This window comes from Spermophilus citellus (assembly GCF_964194105.1).
Source record: "Spermophilus citellus genome assembly, chromosome: 9".
NCBI lineage: Eukaryota > Metazoa > Chordata > Mammalia > Rodentia > Sciuridae > Spermophilus > Spermophilus citellus.
Genome location: NC_138191.1, coordinates 87574215 through 87597945, shown reverse-complemented (window position 1 = coordinate 87597945; position 23731 = coordinate 87574215). Strand labels below are relative to the sequence as shown.

At 41.2% G+C, this 23731-nt stretch overlaps 1 protein-coding gene across 2 annotated transcripts in view; it reads left to right on the top strand.

Annotated features, from left to right (window-relative positions):
• Positions 1-23143, top strand: part of PGM1 (phosphoglucomutase 1) — a 67925-nt gene extending 44782 nt beyond the window's left edge. For both annotated transcript variants that reach the window (XM_081306165.1, XM_081306164.1), the window contains exons 8-11: positions 7234-7369; positions 16504-16687; positions 18758-18892; positions 22480-23143. In XM_081306165.1, the coding sequence (XP_081162291.1) occupies positions 7234-7369; positions 16504-16687; positions 18758-18892; positions 22480-22569 (545 nt within the window). In that variant the 3' untranslated portion in view covers positions 22570-23143. The remainder of the gene's footprint in view (positions 1-7233; positions 7370-16503; positions 16688-18757; positions 18893-22479) is intronic.
• Positions 23144-23731: the final 588 nt, after the last annotated feature.

Sequence of the window (23731 nt, the reverse complement as noted above, 5' to 3'; positions counted from 1 at the left end):
GGAACATATCTTCCTGGTCCTGTAGTACACACAATGGGCATGTGTTAGAAAAGAAAAGAAGATCAATTCATGTTACATTAAACAGAACAGAGTACTGATTTCCTTTCCTTTCCTACAGTTTCAGATGCAGGGTGGGTTGGATGAGCCTGTAGATTTGATGCATGTTTACACAAAGTTCTAAGCAATTTAATATCCTTGGGAGAGTGGCAGTACTCTTGGGCAATGAATTGACTTGATAAAATTGGAAAGTATTAACAAAGATAAATAAGTTTGTGGGTTGAGCAATGTCCACAAAGAATGTTAGATTATTTCGGATAGTTTTAAGTCTTCAACCAAAAAATAAAAAACTACTGCTTAGTCCTTTACTATTTCATATAGTGTGGGTGGTGCCTTGTTATTCCTTGAGATACTATATATATGAATGCCCAGTGAGGTGGTCTTTGCCTGTGAAATTCTCCCAGTGTTATCCAGTGCAGACTTGGCCTCTGTTATTCTTCTCTATAGATAAAGATGTCTTTGGAGGCAAGTTACAGTCTATTGTAACCCTGTAGTTTCCTGCCCCCATGTACCTATATCAGTGCTGAACCTGGTGAAAAGAGAGAAATCTAAAATCTGGTTTCCAAGAGTGTGTGTGATTGTGGAAGATTGCTAGTTTTATGAGAGGTTTCTAGGGGTCAACAAAGATTGGGAAACTACCAATCTACCTCTCTATCTTGGATATTCACAATGATATTTACATTTGAATGTTCCAGAACATTCCACCGTAAAGACTCTTGTTAATACAGTTTTATCCAAAGTTACCCACAATATCTTTTTACCTTATCTACCTATTTATTGAGTGGTACATCCAGTAATGTCTTATCCCACCGGCCCATATGGGAAGCTTTGGGCAAGAGCCCCAGAAGTAAACAGGAGCCTCTTTGTTGGGTGGGTACAGGCCTGAGGACAAAACACCAGGAGCTGCTCTGTCTTGCATAGTAGGACTTCAAGAACTAGCAGCCGCTCCAAGGTCTGTGTTCTCCAGGCTGCCCATCTTGCTTCAGTCAAGTTAATTAAACTTCTGATCTGCATTACAGAAGTGTTGGTGTCCAGCTGCCATGGTCCTTGCTGGTGAATGATTCCAACAATGCCTTTACAGAGTTTCCCAGGGTGGGTGTTATATAAGCTTTGAAATATTCTATAGTTTAATTGAATGCAAGGTGCTTTATTTCTGTATTTTTCTGAGTAACAGCAGAAGCAATTTCTCAGGAAAGCCTCCTTGACCTTCCAGAGTGGGCCAAGTTCCCCGATTACTTGTTCTTTTTGCACCACGTGCCTATCCTTTGTTGAACTTGTTGTGGCTGGGATTTTACAATTATTTATGATACTTTGATTAATAATGTCTGTTGCCTCCACTAGATTATAAGTTCCATGAGGACAGGGGTCTTATATGTCTTATTCATTATTGTGTCCTAAAAGCCTCCTGTGGAACCCAGCATAGAATGGGTGCACTGTAAATGCTTGTTGAGTGAATGAATGAGCATATTTCCCTTGGCACCTTCCATTTCGACAAACGGAATCTTGCTGTTGGAAGGAAATAATTTTTTAAAATATTGTTTTAGATGTTGAAGGACCTTTATTTTATTCACTTATATGGGTGCTGAGAATTAAACCCTGCCTCACACTTGCTGGGCAAGTGCTCTACCACTGAGCCACAACTCCACCCTGGAAGGAAAGAATTTTAAAAGTCATTTGATGTAATTTCCCTTGTAAGGCTGGAACCACAAGTCACCTGTCAGTGTTTTCCTGATTAAGCACCCACCTCCCTGGAGGTCCTCACCTCGCCTCTTGCAATAGGTAGGGCTCTCTCATTCAGCACCACTCCTGCTCTAGAATCCAGGGTCGGGAACCCTAAGGTCTTTGCAGGAAGAAATGAGCTCCCATAAAAAGAAAAGAAGTCTTCTTGCAAAGAGGTGCAGAGGAGACTGACTTCAGAAGAACTGGCTCACCAAGTAAAACAAACCACTAGCATTTAGAGAACAAGCCTATAATACTGTATAACTAACATTACCAAATACTCACCAGTCTGCTTATGATGGAGAAACAGCAACTTTCTGGCATGATTATCGTAACTGCAGAGGCTGGGACTCCTCCTCAGACATCAGCATTATATACACCAGGGATAAATGTGTTTTTCAATAGGGAGTCAGAAATGAGGGGCAGCCCTACACAGATGGACCTGTTGTTTTGGGCTGATCTCATGGTACCATGCTGTTTCCTCCCCCTGACTGGATAGTGGTGCACATGATAGTGATAGAGAGGGCAGAGTGTAGAGTGTCAGTTCTGTCCCACCATGGCCTTGTTAGGAAATTGAAAGTAAATTACTGAATAGTATAGAAGGTCACTACTTTTTAAACCCTTTTTCAGGAAAATGGGGGGCTTGGGAAAGAGAGAGAGGAAATCTGGTCAAAGATGAACTTGGTATCACTTGGAGATGTGCCAGTAAGTTATCATCTGTTCAGATCTAAAGGTTAGCAATATTTTTCCTTGTCCCATCTTTAAGTGATGATGTATCATACACAAGTGATAACTTGAAAAAATGGATGCTTTTTTAAGCTCTGGGGACAGGACAGTGAGCATTTCCATCAGGAAAGGAAGACTGACTTTGGCCAGGTAATCAATCACGAATGTGTAAAATGAAAGGAGGTGACACATCAAGTGTCTGGGAGCTTTGTACTCGGGGTGCCTGACTTTGTTCTGTGGTGTAGGGGATCAGGTTTTCTGTCTCTTCCCATTTTGACTTACCTGGCTTTTGAGTTCTTCATAGGTAAAGCCCCCAGGGGAAGATTTCAGCATCCCAGGTCTGGCAATATCCCAGAGTAGCCCAGTAGAATGAAGCTTATGCCCTAGTCATAACTAACTCGTTTAGTTATGTAAGGCTGGAACCACAAATCATCTGTCAGTGTTTTCCTGATACCTGCAGATCTGTCTCCTTATCTACGTATCTTTGTTCATCTCTGAGGGCAAGAGGCTTACCTGATTCATCTTGGTACTTGAATCACACAGATTCATATTGGTAGAGTGTAAGATGAAGTTTGTGTTAAGATGCAGTTGCAGCCCATCGGCCATTCACTACCTCCCGCCAGGGAGCCTTATGGAGAGAAAGTAAAGCTCCAGAGATGCATTGCAGGAGTTGCTGAGTGGAGGGCCTGGGAGCTCCTGGGGACAGCCTGCTGGTGGCTGGAGTGACTGAGAAGGCCTCCGGTGCACTCACCATCCCTTGCTAGTGAGGTTTTTTGAGCAGTGGAAGGTAAAGAGGACAAGACTGTGGGCAGAACAGGTCTACTGAGCTCCCCAGCCAGTCCCGCTGGGGACTGGCCATCCTGTGGAAACCCCTCTTGAGAGCTGACTGGGGACCCAGCACCAGCTACGAGTGCAACACATAGTCGGGGGCAGGTGGTATGGTCACAGGATGATAGCATCACAGAGCAGGGTAAGGGCAGCATCCTGGATGAGGGTGAGTTGAAAGTTGCTGGAGATATTAGCCAAGCTAATATGGGTATGTGGGGTGGAAATTTCCAGGCAGAGAGAGCAGTGTGTTCAGGGGAATGTGGAAGAGATAAAAATAAACAGAGGGAGGGGCTGGGATTGTGGCTCAGTGGCAGAGCACTTACCTCACATATACAAGGCACTGGGTTCGATCCTCAGCACCACATAAAAATAGATAGATAGATAGATAGGTAGGTAGATAGATAGATAAAAGGTTTTAAAAAATGAACAGAGGGAGAGACAGACAGATGCTGGTACTTTCAGAGAACTCCCTATAGCTGTATTTTAGTGGCCCCTTCCATGTTGTCAGTTGGTCAGGGCAGACGCCAGGGCAGCCCCTGAGATGCCCATGTTGGTGGATGTAACCTGATCCCCTAGCTGTTAGCTCTTGGCTCCCTTAGCAAGGGTTGACATTTTTCTTGGCTGAGACCCAGATTGTGCCCTGACTGAGCCATTTGTACTTACCACAAGGTGCTGATTAGGCCTAAGTGAAGTGACAGGTGTTTGAAGATGCTGAAGGGGCAGAACTCCCATGCACTCCATGGGTCCCTGAGCTGGAGCAAGAATGAAGAGACCCACAGCAAAACCCAGGGTTACCTTCACGCCGGCTGGGCCCAGCAGAGCAGTGTTTACCTTTTTCTCACACTTAAGTGAGCTTGGCTTCCTTTACTTTTTAAAATGAAAACATAATGATACAAGTTAATTCATGTTCATCTTGGGGGTATAAAAAAGGAGGAAAAAAAACTGTGTTGGATTTTATTTTTCCATTTTCTTCTCCAGTATGTACAGTTAAGGAATATTATTGTTGAAAGCTTAATAATGTCAGTGGAAAATATACTACTTTTCCCTAAAAGTTTATTTTTCTTTTTTTCATAATGGTATATTGCATTTTATATAGTACTTTCTAGTTTACAAAATATCTCTACTTCTTCATCACTGTAGTTTCTTACAGTTATGTTAGAAGTTAGCATTACCCCCATTTTGCAGTTGACAATACTGAGGCTCAGGAAAGCTAAGTGACTTGTCCAAATTCAAATAGCTTCTAAATAACAGCAAGTCTCAGATTCAGGTTTTTTGTTTTTTAAGGATAAAATAATTTCTCTGGAGCCACAACTGTAAAAGCAGTTTAGAAACACATGGATTCTCCATTGGCTTTTTTTTTTTATACTAACAAACTGTTATTATTCATCAGAGTACTGGAGGAAATGAAATTTACTCAGGCTTCCTCAGTATTAATTGAATTATCTAGAGTTTTGGCACATCCAAGATGTGAATCTCTGAAATGAATCAGAATTTCCAGAGAAACTGAGGATCCTGCAAATTGAATAGAATGTTTATGTTATTCAAGGCAGGTATTTCATTGATAATACCAGGTGTGTGATTTAGTAATCTCTGAATAATTTGGTCAGAATTGGGAAAGATTTTTTAGATTTTATTTTATTTACACATAAAATAAAAAGCCAGATTCCTTATTTAGGGTAAGAAATATTACCTCTATGCTTTAGATCTATCCAAAACAAGAAGAAATTAAAACATACAATTTTTATATTATTTTTAACTTAAAAGATATTTTAAAGGAAGAAAACTTCCAAACTGTATACTGCTGTCATGAATTCCCAATATATTGCGGAAGCTGCCAGAATCCTGCTCCTCAGGATGAACTGTTGCCAAAACATATCATCATTTGCAAAAGCTGAAAGAGGCAGAAAGCTAACTTTTTGGTTTCTTAAAATAGCAGTAAAGGCAAATAAAAGTCTTCAGATGATAAAATTGGGTAAACATTTCCAAAACTTTTTATATATAGCACTACAAATCCTGCCTTCTGTCTCTAATTTTGCCAGCATCCAGTTTCTAAGGACTGTTACTTCTAAAAGTGATACCCCATTGAAGAGAAAATTTTTTGAAAGGAAGAATTGTATATTTTTATGGACCAAAAAGAGAGAAAATGTTGGAGTAGATGAACTAATGTATTGATTCATTCGATCATGTCCTCCTTTGCAATTAGTTATCTGCCATTTTCCATGTTTTAAGCTAATCATCAGACTTGGTTACAAAGAGAAATAACAGATGCCTCTAAGAAGCACATGGTTAGTGGAGAGGACATGTTTGGGGCCCAGGGAGGATGGCACCTCCTCAGCAGTTTTGTGTAGGTTGCTGTAAGAGATGGAAGACAAAGTGCTCATAGCTACCTAGGGAAGCTGGGAGCTAATCTTGAAGAAGAGATGATATTAAAAGGATGAAGAGGAGAAGGAAAGAAACAACCACATGCTTGTGACATGGCCAGAATTGAGCTAGATAGTCTGTCAGCCCTAAGGATGATAAGGCCCAATGGGTGGCCAAGTAGAGCAAGAAGGTACATAAAGAGTTCCAAGATATGTGACAATATGCAAAGCATGATTGTAGAGGGATTGTGTAGAGTCCTAGTCGGAAAACAGTCGGTTTTAGAATGAGGGGTTTAAAAGACTGAAAATGAGACTTCTGCCCCACATCAGGTTCTTGGGAAAGGGTCTCCATGCAGACAGGAACATCCAAAGACTCAGTTTCTTAATTTTGGTAAAGATTTTAGCAGGAGACAGATGTGTCACTGTTAATTTAACCAGCCCTTATTGGCAAAAGGAAGACATTCTAGAGAGAGAGTTACTAGATCCATGAGCAGACCTACCTTTAAGGCTTGAATACTTTCTGCCAAATTGCTTTCCAGAAGGTTCTTACAAGTCTACACTCCTATCAGCTTCATGATAGAGTCCCAGTTCCCTTATGCCTCCCCCGATCCGAGGTGTTCTAACTTTTAAAATCTGTAACCATTTGTCAAGCAAGTAGCATTTTCTTATTGTGGTTTTACCTTCAATTTCCTTTCTTGAAATTAGTGCCAGCTTTTTACTATGTTAATTCATTACCTGTATTTATTTTTTGGCGAATTGCCTGGTATACCCTTGGTATACTATTTTCATTTGAGATATTGCTTTTCTTTTATTAATATTTAAGATTTTTTTTTTCTGTACTGGGAATTGATTCCAGGACCTTGTTCGTGCTAGACGAGCATTTTGTACATGCTAGACGAGCATTCTGCCCCTGCTGGCCCTGAATTTGTCCTCATTCCTGCCTCAGCCTCCTCAGTAGGTAGGATTACAGGACTGTGCCACTGTACCTCCTAATACATAAGAATGGTTTCCTATATTGAATGTATTTAAACATCTACCTTAAACAATTAAAAAATGTGAATGTGTTTACTTTTTAAAATGTGTCAATGGCCTTTTAATTTTATCTGTGGTAGTATTGCTGTATAGAAATGGGAATTTTTAAGTACATAAATACGTCAGTTGTTTCTCTCTATGAATACTGAATTTACATATTTATTACCAAGATTTATAAAAAAATTCGTAGTGGTGATTATTTTTTTGCTGTTTAAGATTTATTTTTGTCCTCTGACATTACTAGTTTGTGATAGATCTATCAAGTTCTACCAGATTATCACACTGTCATTTTTATTGACATTTCCCGTACATTTCTAAATTACTTTGGGAAGCATTGACTTTTTGTCAGTATTATGTTTCTTTATTGAATGTGTAATTCCCTCCATGTACTCAAGTTCCCAGGTAAATTTCATGACTTTTTTTTGTTAGATCTAAGTGCTCACTGTTGAATTTATTTCCCAGTATTTTGGAGAAGTCACATTTCTCATAGCAGCTTGCTCTGCCCTGCCAGGTTCGGACCATATCCGTGAGAAAGATGGACTGTGGGCTGTCCTTGCCTGGCTGTCCATCCTAGCCACCCGCAAACAGAGCGTGGAGGACATTCTCAAAGATCATTGGCAAAAGTATGGCCGGAACTTCTTCACCAGGTAAAGCATAGCCTGGCTGGGCTCCCAGCTAGGGTAAAGGAACTGGGCAGAGGGAATTCTCAGGCATACAATGTCTGTCCTAAATGGTAATAAAATTCTAGTTCATATGGTTTCTACCAGTTGGGGTTTTTGTTCTTGTTTTTGTTTTTATTGTGCTGGGGATTGAAGCCAGCGCCTTGTGTATGCGAGGCAAGCACTCTACCAACTGAGCTATATCCCCAGCCCAGTTAGGGATTTAAAAAATAAATAAATCAGAAGAAATCAACTTCTATGTCAGTAATAAGGAACAGGGCTAAAAAAAAATTAGCTAACATAATCAAAAGAATAAATACTTTATAAGCATTTTGAAATGTCCCCATTGGCTGGACACATAATGACATTGGATGTGGATTTAGAAGCATGTATTTGAATTTTATTTCTGGCCATTACTAAATTGGGAAGTCACTTAACCTCTTTCTCTACTCAGTTTCCTCATCTGTAGGAATGGGAATAATGATCCGGCAATTGAAAGGATTATATGAAATAGGAGCCTGAAGGTGTTTTGTAAATTCTGGAGGAGTTTGTAAATCCTGTCTCAAAACCAAAAAGGGCTGAGGATGTAACTTAGTGGTAGAGCACCCCTGTGTTCAATCCCCAATCCAAAAACAAAACAAAAACAGGGTCATGTCTGTTTTTGTGCCCCATGGTATCCTCCAACACTTAGTTCGTATTAGACACTGCATAAATATGTTTTGAACAAATAAATGAATGAGCTAGTGAAAAGCCAGAGTGGAAGAAGAGTAGGAGCAGTTGTTTAGGGAAAGAGCCACTCTTGAATTAATTAGAAATTGCCATATAAAAACTATTTTAGCAATTTTTATTATCAAATGTAACTGCTAACCAAGTATTACAAATCAAGTCCTCAGAATTTGCATTTATGATTAGTTTTGACTCCATTGTACCCTCCATTTATTAAATGCATTGTCTGTGAGTGCCTCAAAACAGTTATTGATAAGGCAACTGAAATTCAGAGAGATGGGGCAATGGGCCAAGCATCGTGCAATCTGGATCACAGCTCATTCTGATTGCAAAGCCCAGATTATTGCTTTCATTCTGCCCTCTGTGCCTAGGATTCATAAAACATTTTCCTTGGATGCCCAAAGGTCACAGACATAAAGCACAAATACCCGGTTATAATTTCTTGATCTTCATCATTTTAACTGGGTCAAAGATCTGACTTCAAGATTAAGGGAACTGTTTGGTCCTTGATTCATGGAATCCAGGAGCCAGAATAGGTTGGCTTTTACTCCCCAGTATTTCTCATGTCTCAGAGGTGTCATCTTGCACATCTTATATTTGTTTCACGATTGCAAATAAATATAGACTTGGCTCTCTTGAGCCTTTAAAAAGTAACTCTCTCAAGAGGGTGTGTGCCAGTAGGTTGAGAGAAGCCACCTGCAAGAGTCTTTAATTTCCTAAGAAAGGAGTCGGGAACAAGTCTTGAAGGAAAAATAATTGTCACAGAATTTTATCTCTGGTTCACTTTTCTTTTCTTGGCCCTGCTGCATCCACACGAGGCCTTCTCTGTCAGAGTGAATCCAAAACACTGTAGAGCAGAATCCATTTCCTCTAGAAGCCGGGTGGCATATCAGATGTGAAGAGTTTGGTTTGGCCCCTTCATCTGCTGGGTGAAATCCTGGTCTTGCTTTTGGAAGCTCCTGTTGAGACTGGAATCCTCCTTAGCCAAACTCCAGCTGGCTTAGGCAGTTCCCACCCCAAAAGGGCTCTAGGAGCTTGGAACAGAAGTGCCCGAGTCATGTGCTCCTTTGTGTGGAGTTCTCTGGAGATAACAGCTTTTTTTTTTTTTTTTTTTTTTTTTGTGCTGCTGGGGATTTTTTTTTTTTTAATTGGTTGTTCACAACATTACAAAGCTCTTGACATAACCCACTTCATACATTGGACTGAAGTGGGTTATGAACCCCCAATTTTACCCCAAATGCAGCTTGCAGAGTCACATCGGTTACACCTCCACATTTTTACATAATGTCCTATTGGTAATTGTTGTATTCTGCTACCTTTCCTATCCCCTACTATCCCCCCTCCCCTCCCCTCCCAGCTTCTCTCTCTGCCCCATCTACTGTAATTCATTTCTCTCCTTGTTTATTTTCCCATTCCCTCACAACCTCTTGTATGTAATTTTGTATAGCAATGAGGGTTTCCCTTCATTTCCATGCAATTTCCCTTTTCTCACCCTTTCCCTCCCATCTCATATCTCTGTTTAATGTTAATCTTTTCTTCCTACTCTTCCTCCCTGCTCTGTTCATAGTTGCTCTCATTATATCAAAGACGACATTTGGTATTTGTTTTTTAGGGATTGGCTAGCTTCACTAAGCATAATCTGCTCTAGTGCCATCCATTTCCCTGCAAATTCTATGATTTTGTCATTTTTTATTGCTGCATAGTACTCCATTGTGTATAGATGCCACATTTTTTTTATCCATTCATCTACTGAGGGGCATCTGGGTTGGTTCCACAGTCTAGCAATTGTGAATTGTGCTGCTATGAACATCGATGTGGCAGTATCCCTGTAGCATGCTCTTTTAAGGTCTTCAGGGAATAGTCCAAGAAGGGCAATAGCAGGGTCAAATGGTGGTTCCATTCCCATCTTTCCCAGGAATCTCCAAACTGCTTTCCAAATTGGCCGCACCAATTTGCAGTCCCACCAGCAATGTACAAGTGTACCCTTTTCTCCACAACCTCTCCAGCACTTATTGTTGTTTGACTTCATAGTGGCTGCCAATCTTATTGGAGTGAAATGGTATCTTAGGGTGGTTTTGATTTGCATTTCTCTGACTGCTAGAGATGGTGAGCATTTTTTCATGTGCTTATTGATTGATTGTATATCCTCCTCTGAGAAGTGTCTGTTCAGGTCCTTGGCCCATTTGTTGATTGGGTTATTTGTTGTCTTATTGTCTAATTTTTTGAGTTCTTTGTATACTCTGGATATTAGGGCTCTATCTGAAGTGTGAGGAGTAAAGATTTGTTCCCAGGATGTAGGCTCCCTGTTTACCTCTCTTATTGTTTCTCTTGCTGAGAAAAAACTTTTAAGTTTAATTAAGTCCCATTTGTTGATTCTTGTTGTTAACTCTTGTGCTATGGGTGTCCTATTAAGGAATTTGGAGCCCGACCCCACAATTTGTAGATCGGATCCAACTTTGTCTTCTATCAGATGCAGAGTCTCTGGTTTGATATCAAGTTCCTTGATCCATTTTGAGTTAACTTTTGTGCATGGCGAGAGAAAGGGGTTCAGTTTCATTTTGTTGCATATGGATTTCCAGTTTTCCCAACACCATTTGTTGAAGATGCTATCCTTCCTCCATTGCATGCTTTTAGCCCCTTTATCAAATATAAGATAGTTGTAACTTTGTGGATCAGTCTCTGTGTCCTCTATTCTAAACCATTGGTCCACCCGCCTGTTTTGGTACCAGTACCATGCTGTTTTTGTCACTATTGCTTTGTAATATAGTTTGAAATCTGGTATTGCTATACCGCCTGATTCACACTTCCTGTTTAGAATTGCTTTTGCTATTCTGGGTCTTTTATTTTTCCATATGAATTTCATGATTGCTTTGTCAATTTCTACAAGATATGCCGTTGGGATTTTGATTGGCATTGCATTAAACCTATAGAGAACTTTTGGTAATATCGCCATTTTGATGATGTTAGTTCTGCCTATCCATGAACAGGGTATGTTTTTCCATCTTCTAAGATCTTCATCAACTTCTCTCTTTAGGGTTCTGTAGTTTTCATTATATAAATCTTTCACCTCTTTTGTTAGGTTAATTCCCAAGTATTTTATTTTTTTTGAGGATATCTTGAATGGAGTGTTTTTCCTCATTTCCGTTTCCGAAGATTTGTCGCTGATATACAGAAATGCCTTTGATTTATGCGTGTTGATTTTATATCCTGCCACTTTGCTGAATTCATTTATTAGTTCTAGTAGTTTCTTTGTAGACTCTTTTGGGTCTTCTAGGTATAGAATCATGTCATCTGCAAATAGTGATAATTTAAGTTCTTCTTTTCTAATTTTTATGCCTTTAATTTCTTTCGTCTGTCTAATTGCTCTGGCCAGTGTTTCGAGAACTATATTGAATAGAAGTGGAGATAGAGGGCATCCCTGTCTTGTTCCGGATTTTAGAGGGAATGCCTTCAACTTTTGTCCATTCAGAATGATGCTGGCCTGAGGCTTAGCATAGATAGCTTTTACAATGTCAAGGTAGGTTCCTGTTATCCCTAATTTTTCTAATGTTTTGAACATAAAGGGATGCTGTACTTTGTCAAATGCTTTCTCTGCATCTATCGAGATGATCATATGGTTCTTATCTTTAAGTCTATTGATGTGGTGAATAACATTTATTGATTTCCGTATGTTGAACCATCCTTGCATCCCAGGGATGAATCCTACTTGGTCATGGTGCACAATTTTTTTGATGTGTTTTTGTATTCGATTCGCCAGAATTTTATTGAGGATTTTTGCATCTAGGTTCATTAGAGATATTGGTCTGTAGTTTTCTTTCTTTGAGGTGTCTTTGTCTGGTTTCGGAATCAGGGTGATGTTGGCCTCATAGAATGAGTTTGGAAGAGCTCCCTCTTTTTCTATTTCCTGAAATAACTTGAAAAGTATTGGTTTTAATTCTTCTTTAAAGGTTTTGTAAAACTCCGCTGTATATCCATCCGGTCCTGGGCTTTTCTTGGTTGGTAGTCTTTTGATGGCTTCTTCAATTTCATCCATTGATATTGGTCTGTTCAAATTGTGTGTATCCTCCTGACTCAGTCTGGGCAAATCATATGACTTAAGAAATTTATCGATGTCTTCACTATCTTCTATTTTGTTGGAATATAGGTTTTCAAAATAATTTCTAATTGTCTTCTGTATTTCTGTAGGATCTGTTGTAATATTGCCTTTTTCATCCCGTATGTTAGTAATTTGAGTTCTCTCTCTTCTTCTCTTCGTTAGCATGGCTAAAGGTCTGTCGATCTTATTTATTTTTTCGAAGAACCAACTTTTAGTTTTGTTAATTTTTTCAATAGTTTCTTTTGTTTCAATTTCATTGATTTCCGCTCTAATTTTAATTATTTCTAGCCTTCTGCTACATTTGCTGTTGTTTTGCTCTTCCTTTTCTAGGGCTTTGAGGTGAAGTGTGAGCTCATTTATTTGTTGGTTTTTTCTTTTTTTGAGGAATGACCACCAGGCGATGAATTTTCCTCTTAAAACTGCTTTCATTGTGTCCCATAGATTCCGATATGTTGTGTCTGTATTTTCATTTATCTCTAAGAATTTTTTAATTTCCTCCTTTATGTCTTCTGTAACCCATTGATCATTCAGTAACATATTGTTCATTTTCCATGTGATGTAGGATTTTTCCTTCCTTCTTTTATCATTGATTTCCAGTTTCATTCCATTATGATCAGATAAAATACATGGTATTATCTCCACCCCTTTATATTTACTGAGGGTTGCCCTATGGCATAATATATGGTCTATTTTTGAGAAGGATCCATGTGCTGCTGAGAAAAAAGTATATCCATTTGATGATGGTTGATATATTCTATATATGTCAGTTAAGTCTAGGTTGTTGATTGTGATATTGAGTTCTATAGTTTCTTTATTCAATTTTTGTTTGGAGGATCTGTCCAACGGTGAAAGAGGTGTGTTGAAGTCACCCATAATTATTGTGTTGTGGTCTATTTGATTCTTGAACTTGAGGAGAGTTTGTTTTATGAATGTCGCAGCACCATTGTTTGGTGCATAAATATTGATAATTGTTATGTCTTGTTGGTGAATGGTTCCTTTTAACAGTATATAATGACCTTCTTTATCCCTTTTGATTAACTTAGTCTTGAAGTCGATTTTATTCGATATGAGGATGGCCACTCCTGCTTGCTTACGGGAACTGTGTGCGTGGTATATTTTTTCCCATCCTTTCACCTTCAGCCTGTGTATGTCTCTTCCAATCAGATGTGTCTCCTGGAGGCAGCATATTGTTGGATTTGTTTTTTTAATCCATGATACCAGCCTATGTCGCTTTATTGGAGAGTTTAGGCCGTTAACATTCAGAGTTACTATTGATATATGGTTTGAACTTCCATCCATGTTTGAATGTTTATCCTTTTTTTTTTTTTTTAAATATTTAGTTTGTTTCTCCGTGATTATCTTTCCCCTCGCCCTCTGTCTTTACTGAGGCACTTCCCACTGATGGTTTTGGTTATTGTTTTTCATCTCTTCCTCGTGTAGTGTTTTGCTCAAAATGCTTTGCAATGCAGGTTTTCTGGCTGCAAATTCTTTTAGCTTTTGTTTATCATGAAAGATTTTTATTTCGTTGTCGTATCTGAAGCTTAATTTTGCTGGATACAGAATTCTTGGTTGGCATCCATTGTCTTTCAGTGTTTGAAATACGTTGTTCCAGGATCTTCTCGCTTTCAGCGTCTGTGATGAAAAATCCGTTGTCAACCTTATTGGTTTACCCCTAAATGTAATCTGTCTCTTTTCTCTTGTAGCTTTTAATATTTTCTCCTTGTTCTGTATATTGGATAGCTTCATAACAATGTGTCTTGGCGTTGGTCTACTGTGATTTTGTGTGCTCGGTGTCCTGTATGCCTCTACAATTTGTATATCTGTTTCCTTTTTTATTTCTGGAAAGTTTTCTGTAATTATCTCATTCAGCAGGTTATTCATTCCCTTGGCATGAATCTCTGTGCCTTCCTCTATCCCGATGACTCGTAAGTTTGGTTTTTTTAAGTTATCCAAAATCTCTTGGATGTTTTTCTTGTGATTTTTAACCAGCCTATCTGAGTTGGCTAGACTCTTTTCAAGTTGATATATTTTGTCTTCATTATCTGACGTTCTGGCTTCTACTTGCTCCACTCTGTTAGTGATACTCTCGATTGAGTTTTTAATTTGGTTTATCGTTTCCTTCATTTCTAGAATTACTGTTTGATTATTTTTTATAATCTCTATCTCCTTATAAAGATGCTTAACTTCTTCTTTTAGCTGTTTATGTAACTCATTCTCAATGTGTTCTTTCGCTGCTTGAATTTGCTGTCTCGTATCCTCTTTGAGGTTCCATTCCATCTGTCTAAGGTGTTCCTTGAGGTCTTTATATGACCATTTTTCTGATGACTCTAGGTCCTCTTGAATATTTAGGCTGTCCTGCATTGCTTGTACTCCTCTTCTTCCTTGCTTCTTGAAGCTGCTCATGTTGCTTCTTGTTCTGGTTGACTGCTGGGTTACTGTTATTTTCCTATAAATTTATTTGATGCTAGGGAGGAAAGGTATTAGAAGGGAAGGGAAGAAGTCACTAAGGAGAATGAGAGTAGGCAGGTAGAATTCAAGGAAGGGGGGATAAGAAAAATGAAAAGACAAAAGAAGAAAGAAATAGGAACTAAAAAAGAACAAAAATTTAAAAAAAATATTAATAATAATTTAAAAAAAATAATAAAATTGAGATTAGAAGAGAAAGAAGGAGGAGAAAAAAAAGAGAAAAGAAAGAAAAAACAAGATTGAAAAATGAAGATGAAAGAAAAACCCCAATCAATCAAAAAAAAACCAAAACAAACAAAAAAAAAAAACAATAAAAAAGACTAATAAATGCCGTCTTAGAGTTTGATTAACTTCTCTTCCACTAGGTGGCGCTGTGCCCCCCAGGTCAGGTCTTTCCCATCAGTACGCGGGAACCAATCACTGTGCAGCAGCTCCTCCCAGACTGGGCGAGTCTCCAATCCTGAGTGCCTAGGGCCTCCTCTTGTGTCCAAACACTTCCACTTTTCCTCTAGCCAGGCCCCTCTCACCACAATACTGGCTACAGGCCAGGTCTGCTGCTCCCGGGAGCCCTGTTTTCATGAACGACTGGGCTCACTCCTCCAGATTGCCATTCCCTCAGACCCTAAGCTTGTAGAGCTTGGTGCTGAGAATCCTCAGCGAATTTTGCTTGCCCTCCTGTAGCCACACCCCCGTAGCTGGTGCAAGAGACCTCAACAGCCAGCCCTGGAGGGAGCGGCAGTCCCGCAGCACCTCTGACTCCCTTGGGTTGGCTGTAGCACTCTCGGGAGAGCTGGGAGGGGCTCTTAAGGTTTCCCTGATGCGTGGAGAGGGAGAACCAGGAGACCACACACCTGCTGCAGCAGGCTTCAATGAATTTATCTCCTCCGCCGCAGTCCTGCCACGCCAGCCCTCTGCCACAGTGGTGTCCTCAGCAAACGGCTGCAGTTCGCCTCCCCCTGCCGGGCGACCAACGCCTCGGGCGGGTCCCCACTGTCTCCCAAGCCCCGCCTGGACCCTGCGGCCACTACCCACGAAGGCCCGGCAGGCATCCACCTCCGGGGAATGAGAAGCGCTGACCAGCCGCCTCAGCCGGATAGCTTAATGCTGAGTCGCAGCTGTCCGTCTTAGCTTTTCAGACGCGGTGGTGCGGGGCACGGAACAGGAGGGGCTTACTCACTTCCCGCCGCCATCTTTCTCCTCTCGCTATTTCGGGATGATGGCGGGGTGCTGGCTCACTCTCTCCGGTGTGTCTCTGCCTCGAGCTCCCGCGCCTCTCTCGGCCGCGGTTTCTACAGCCGGCGCTGCCCTATTCGCTCTTTCCGCCCCCGGCGTTCCCGGCTTCTAGCCGCACCGCGGCCCGGTCCGTGTCTTTATGGCTCGCGGCGCCCGGGGCCGGGGAGGCGACGGCCTGACTCCGGCAAGTATCACAGTCCCCAGGCCGCTGCTGGGGATTGAACCCAGGGCCTTGTGCATTCAAGGCAAGCACTCTGCCAACTCTGCCAACTAAGCTATATCTCCAACCCTAGAAGTATCAGCTTTGATTCCACCTCCTTGGGATGTGGTGATTCAATGTCAGATTGTATCTCTTCAAAGCCTTTGAAGCATGTTGGTGCTTGATTCTGTAGAAGAGCCAAGACCCATTTTCTGCCCGAGCAGAAGCCCCCATCCCTTCCCTGAAATCCTCCAGACCCTTTTTTCATCCCCAATGATGAAAAGTTTATAGTTCTGCAGCTTCCTCTGAAGTCAGATGGCTCTGGGGGTGGGGAAGACCAATGACAAAGACAGCACTGATGCACCTGGGTGTGATTCTGAAGTCAACTTCGTGATCTCCCAGGTATGATTACGAGGAGGTAGAAGCGGAAGGCGCCAACAAGATGATGAAGGACCTGGAGACCCTGATGTTTGACCGCTCCTTTGTGGGAAAGCAGTTCTCTGCAAATGACAAAGTCTACACTGTGGAGAAAGCTGATAACTTTGAATATAGTGACCCGGTGGACGGAAGCATTTCAAGAAATCAGGTAGGAGCAGACTTATGTGCTAGAAGGTCCCCAGAGCATCATTTCTGAAGCCTCAGGAGAAAAATGTCAATGGCCCTTTGCTGTCCTGTTTTTCTGGGGTGTCTGTTCTCAACCAGTTTTCTACTGAGTTCTGTGTGGCTCTCAGGTGCACTTGTAGGGAGAATGCTTTTTACCCTGGTTCCGCAGTCCCCTCTGCCCTCATTCTGGGATTCTTAGTTTACATGCCAGAAGAACTTTTACACCTTCTGGAATTATATGCAAGGTGTCAAATTGAAGGTATGTGCAGAAAGAAGCCTTAGAACCTAAACAAAAGTAAATCATCACCTTAGATATCAACCCCCCTCTTTTCTCTCTAGAGATTATAGCAGAATGACAATAGAAGGGTGGCATTGCTATACATGTTTCTTTCATATGTACTAAATATTAAATATGGCATATTTAGAATATGCCTTTCTAAATATGGTATCCCTGGATGTAGAAATGTTAAGTAATGATGTCTGCAGCTTGCCTGACACAGCATTGTGTAGCGGGACACCACAGTTGGGAGCCCAGATCATCCCGGGTGCTGACAGAATTGTTAGGTTCCCTTGTGTGCTAGTACCAAAGCTGCAGGCTGCTCGGGCCTTCTCCTAGCCTCTCACAAACATTCAGGGACCAGACTCTTCTCACCTCTGGGTCTATGGTCTATTATAGTCATAGATTTGAGTCATCTTTGGGAACTTAGAAGCAGAGATAATAAGGAGAGGATGAGGATTCTGTTATAACTTCCTATTTAGCTTTTTTCTTGATAGACCCAGAGTTTTGGCCTGGTCCTTTGCAAGGGAAGCTTGGGAAAGTAGGTCCCAACTCTGCTCTGTATCCAGCATCTCCAGGGAGGAAGGAGGGGAGCAGAGGTGAGGCGGGAGGCCTCAGCAAAGGTGGGGGCTGCTCTCTGCACCATGTAAGGAAGGAGGCATCAGCACCATGTTGTAAAATTAGAAAACCTGAGCATTTAGGTGGAAGACTAGGTAGGAGCAAAAGTGTTCTGAAGTAAGTATAGCTTCTGCAATCAAGTGGAAAGAATTTAGAAATTTCAAGTTGAAACTGGGGGAAGAAGACTAATGCTGGTATGTTTCTAGAAAGCAAGACTTGGTAAATGGGAATGAACTATCACCTCCTCACTGACTGATTGGAGGCAGTACTGTGTGTTCCATCGGCTGGCCTCACTGATGAATGCTAACGAAGGGCATGATTAAAACCACATGGGGATTGGTTGACGAGCAGTGAGTGAGGAATAGCATGTTTCCTTCCAGTCAGTCATCTGCATTATGCAAAGTCCATCTTTTTGTAGAAGAATGAGAGACTCACGGAGACTGAAGGATCCTCAGACAATGATCTGGCCCAGTCTTCTTCCCTCAAGCTGGGGAATATCTACCTGAGAGTCCCTGACCTTTCCCTGAAGTGAGGTTGTTGAGGACCAGGTACTGCCAGGGAGGGAAGGAGAGAGGAGCCAAGCAAGGGTGCACCCGCATGGAGCCACTTGGAGCCATCAGGTGTCAGCAGGAGACTGACTGCTGGATCCTGCGTGATATGTCGGGAACAGCTGCTGTCTGCACTCTGGGACATGTGGCCTCCTGTTCCCTTTCTGAAGCTCTCTATAAGTGTTTTGTAAAGAGTCCTACCCCATGTCTGCCTGGAACTCTTCTGCTCTGGCTTCAGCGCATTCTGTTCATGTGTCCCTTCTGAGCTGAGGGTCCAATTTCTACATCTTGCAGCTTGACTTATTTATTAAGCTTCAAACTGTAATGGCTGGTTCATAAATCACAGGGAAGCCCTCATGTCCCCCAGCATCACCAAGCTCAGGTCTTCCCCCTACCCCGGAAACACTTCTTCCACATTAGCTAAGCCCCATCACCTGGATGCTGTGAGAAGGCAGACCCATGAGGCCCAATGGCTGCCATGTATCAAGGACCCAATCCTCTGATTGATCAAGAAGGAGTGAGTAGGTCTTCAAATGGACCCCTCATAGTTTGTCAGTACTTAGCTTCCCTTCCAGCATGTGGGCAAACAGTCTCTGCTTATCTTCTCCAGGGCTTGCGGCTCCTTTTTGCAGATGGTTCTCGCATCATCTTCCGACTAAGTGGCACTGGGAGTGCAGGGGCCACCATTCGACTGTACATTGACAGCTATGAGAAAGATGTCGCCAAAATCAATCAGGACCCCCAGGTAATGCCTAAGCCTGGTGCCCTAATTGGTTCTTTCTGTTGAAGGGGATGATAGTGGTTCCACACTGAGCCTGTGCCCCCACTTCTCAATGATACACCAGGGCCCCAGCTGTGCATAACTTCCTCCATGTCTTTTATCACAGTAATAATAGATAATTACAAGCATAATAATAATAATAAGCAATTATCTGAGCATTTGCTATTTGCCAAACTCTGCTCTAAGCCATTATATAAATATACTCATTCAATTCTCAAATGAGATAGACTCTATTATTGTCCCTACCACAGATAACGAAACTGAGGCCCAGAAAGGTAAAACACCAGTTAATAGGTTTGCATACCTAATAAGTGGCAGATTCAGGATAACTAATCTTTGTATCAGCACCTCATATGATGTTCTGCTATCACTGATCATATGTCACTTTCCTTGGTGGATCATCCACTCTGGCAGAACATACATGGTTCTAGATTTGATGGGGAACAGGCAGAAGTTGTTTTGTCTTTATGGAAAACTCTGCCTTGCAGCCTAGTGGGTTGGGTTCCTGGCCATATCCTCAATGTCTCCAGGAGTATGTCAGAGTGAGAAGGGACCATGGGAACCAAGGTTGAGACAGAATAGCCACCAAAATGGAGGACCCATGGGGAGAGTGACATACAGAGGAGGGAGGGTTTCCCTAAGTGTGTTCCTCACAGCACACCTCTTGATAGATGCTCCCCAACCAGAATTCATAGCGACAAAATGTTTAGGAAGTGTGGTGTCAGCCTTAGATGGTGATTCACACCATTTAAATGGCATTTGCTGAATATTCATTTTTCTATTGCCTATTACCTATTTTTTTTTCTAAGAAGACATACAAATGGCCAACAGGTATATGAACGGTGCTGAATATCACTAATCATAAGGGAAGTGAAAATCAACACTACAATGAGATATAACCCCTTACCTGTCAGGATGGCTGTGGTCAAAAAGCCAAAAGATAGGTATTAGTTAAGATGTGGAGAAAAGGGAGCACACTCATACAGTGTTGATGGGAATATATTGGTATATCCATTTTGGGAAACAGTATGGAGATTTCCAAATAAGTTTAAAATAGAACTATTGTATGGTCCAGCAATCCCTCTTCTGGGTGTATATCCAAAAGAACTGAAGTCCTTGCCCTGAAGAGATATCTACATGCCCATGTATTGCAGCACTATTCACAGTAGCCAAGATATGGGACCAACCTAAGTGTCCATCAAGTGTTGAATGGATAAAGACGAGTACATATCTAGATATATAGATACCTCTGAAAAGATAAGGAAGTCCTGCCATTTGTGTCCACATGAGTGAATGTGGAAAACATGTTAAGTGAAATAAGCCAGACACAGAAAGAAAAATTCTGTATCATCTCATGTATGTGTGGAATCTTAAAAAATAAAAAGTTGAACTCATAGAAACAAAATAAGAGGTAATTACCAGGGGCTGGAGAAAATGGGTGAGATGTTGGTTAAAAAATAAAGAATTTCAGTTATGATGGATGTAGTAGTTCCCTAGATCTAATATATAACATGGTACAGCAATGTAGTACTTTGAAACTTACTAAGAGTACCTGGCGCAGTGGTGCATGCCTATATTCCCAGTGACTTGGGAGACTGAGACAGGAGGATCACATGTTCTGGGGCAGCTTGGGCAACTTAGACCCTGTCTCCAAAAACAAAATTTTTAAAAGACCGAGGATGTAGCTCAATGGTACAGCATTTGCCTCTCACGAACAAGACCCCATGTTCAATCCTCAGAACTATGCCAAAAAAAGAAAGAAAAAGAAATTTACTAAGAAAGAAGACCTTTAGTGCCTCACTGCCACCACCACATCAGAGAAGGAAACTATGCAAAGGAGTGATTTATCAATTAGCTTGACTGTAGTAATAAGTTCACTATGATATATGTATAAAAATAGCATGTTTTATATCTTTTTTGTTTTTATAAAAAATTTTGAATAAAATAAATAGTATTTTTCACAGTTATTTTTCCACAGAGCCTTTTTCTTCTTTAACTGATTTCAAATTCTATAAAACTCATTTGGAAACTCCTGGCGTGCTGGTTCGAGCATAGGTTTTGGAGTTAGGTCTTGTTTTTAAATTCTAGTCCTGCCCCTTAGTGGCTGTATGTCCCTAGATGAGGCATTCCATTTTTGTGAGTCTTGGTTTTCTTGTCTACAAAAATAGTAGGATAATAACTTTGTAGAGTCATAGGGATTGAGGGAGATAATGAGTGCAAAATGCATAAACTCTAGCAGAAACCTAGGACTCCTTTTTGAGCTATTACAATTGTTCTTTTTATATTTTTGAGCTTAAAGTGTTTTTTGAAATTGCTAAGAAAACATAACATAAAATTTGCCATCTTAACCATTTTTAAGTACACAGTCTAGTAATGTTATATGTATTTGCCTTATTGTGCAGCAGATCTTCAAAACATTTTCATTTTGCAAAACTGAAACTTGATCCCCTTGTACAGTAACTTCCCACTTCCCCTCTCCTCAGCCCCTGGCAGCCATCACTCTCCTTTCTGTGTCTATGGATTTGATGAGAGACTTCATTTAAATGTTTACAGTAGCTTTTATTACTAAAGGGGAGAACTTCTACATGTTCTCCAGTAGCCAGGCCTCAACTTCCATGTCTGCCAAATCCCTGTTGTGTGGCCGGTGTCCCTAAAACTTAACCCAAGTCTGCATCATTCACACTTAGGATAATAGAGCAAGAGGAAAGGAGAAAGGAAGCTGTGTTTATTTCTCTTTGTATCATCAAGATAAAAGCCTGGTTTTTGGCAGACAGAAAGAATGAATGAAAGTCAGGTTTCTTTTGAACCAAAGTCTACAGGAGGTGGGATGGCTAGGGAGATCCTGCTGGGAAGATAGATGCCTGCCCTCACTCTGCAGCTGCTGTGCCACAACCTCAGCACTGTGTTGGAACTGTCCAAGCCCCAAGTATGGTCCCAACAGGTGGAGATGTTATTTCCTCTCATCTGGAGTTGGTGGAGACTTAGATGAGAAAACAGTAGTAAATGTACTCCCACCATTTGGCCAAATCACTTCGCCTTTGTGGATCCTTTTCCTTGTCTGTAAAATGGTAGTTCAACTCAATAAGTAGTTCTCATATTTTAAATATCAACAATATTTATTTAAGCAGCAGAATTTTTCCCCTTTCAGTGAGGGGAATTTGCATTTTGAAAGATCTTTGGGTGCAGTGTGAGAAATAAAGCAAAGGATACAAAAGTACATAAGAACATTGTTTTAGCAAGAGTTGGCAGTGAATGGAGAGAAATGGGTGCCATCAAGAGGTATTTGAAAGGTGAAAATCACTTCTGCTTGCTGGAAGATTAGACATGGGTAATGTGGAGGAGGTGTCAGGAACAACTTAGTTTGCTTTATGCTGGAGCTAAGTTTGAGGGAAGAGAACATGCATTTGTTTTTAAACTCACAGAGCTTGAGGAGCCTGGAAGGCTGGTAGTAGTCAGGCAGACCTGTGGAGTTCAGGGGCAAAGCCAAGGGCTGGAGTTCTGGATCTGTGTTGAAGTGATGGGAACTGCTTTTCTCTTTGTGTCTCCCACAGGTCATGTTGGCCCCCCTTATTTCTATTGCTCTGAAAGTGTCCCAGCTCCAGGAGAGAACAGGACGCACTGCACCCACCGTCATCACCTAAGAAGACCCACCAGATGCGGTACGTCCCTCCACCCCAGGACCTATTCACGTCATCTGATTGAAGAGCACGGACTGAATGAAGCAAAGTGTACCCACCCAGGCTTTTTAGGATTTGATTTCTCCACTTCATGGTTGTTGATAAACGGTGCTTTGCAAGGCACTGCCAATTGAGATGCCCTCGGGAGCCATGTGGGAGAGGGAAGAGGACCCACAGGCTTATGTCAGTCCCTTTTCACGCCCCTCTGCAACTGCTGCTGTGTGGGTATTTGTATCCTTAGCATCAGGTACTGTTTACATGACGGTACAAGGTGGAGGCTGAGTGTCAGTGATCAAGGCCAGCTTTCAGCCTTAGGATATGCCCATGAAATGATAGCAGAAGTTCCATTCTCCTTGGTGAATCCTTCCCCCAGTTTACTGTTTACATGTAATCTAACAAAACGCAATTTCTGGTGCCTTCTCTCCAATCAGTTTCCCTCCGAGTGAGACGTACTTGTCTGTAGATTTCTGACTTGTTTTGCAGCATAGTCCCATTTGCACAGATATTTTGGGATATTAAAGCAGAATAAGCTACTATTGCATGTTGTCTTTTGTCTTTTTTTTTTTCCTTAACAAAGTACGTTTTTGATTTCTGTAAGATGACAGATTTTTTTTGTTTTGTTTTGTTTTGGAGTAGGAGGATATTATAATTTGTTTTGATGTCCTAGCCAGAAAATAAAATGTTCTTTTTGCTAGGTTGAAAACCTTCGACTCAGGAGCTATAATTTTAAATCTGAGCAGGGTCAACTGGGTTCTGGATCCTCCCGAGGTTGACAAAGTCAGCTTGGCGTGGTTAACTGGGAACAAGGGAAAGAAGATGATTTTTTAGGAGATCTCACATAGCAAAGCAATAATATGCCTTTGATGCTCAGATGCCACATACCTGTTTAAGAGACAGAGGGAGAACTTCCAGAATTTAAGAGTAGGATTGTGGTCACTTGACGGGAAATTGGATTATGGTCAGTGGCATCTTGTTCACCTTAGAACATTCATATTCAACTCAAAATATAATGTAGTAGTTAAGAACATAGAATTGGGAGCCAACAGACTGGAGTTTGAATCCCACCTGAGACCTTGAGTGATCTTGGGGTGTCATTAACCCTCATTTTTAAAATGGGGATGAAAAT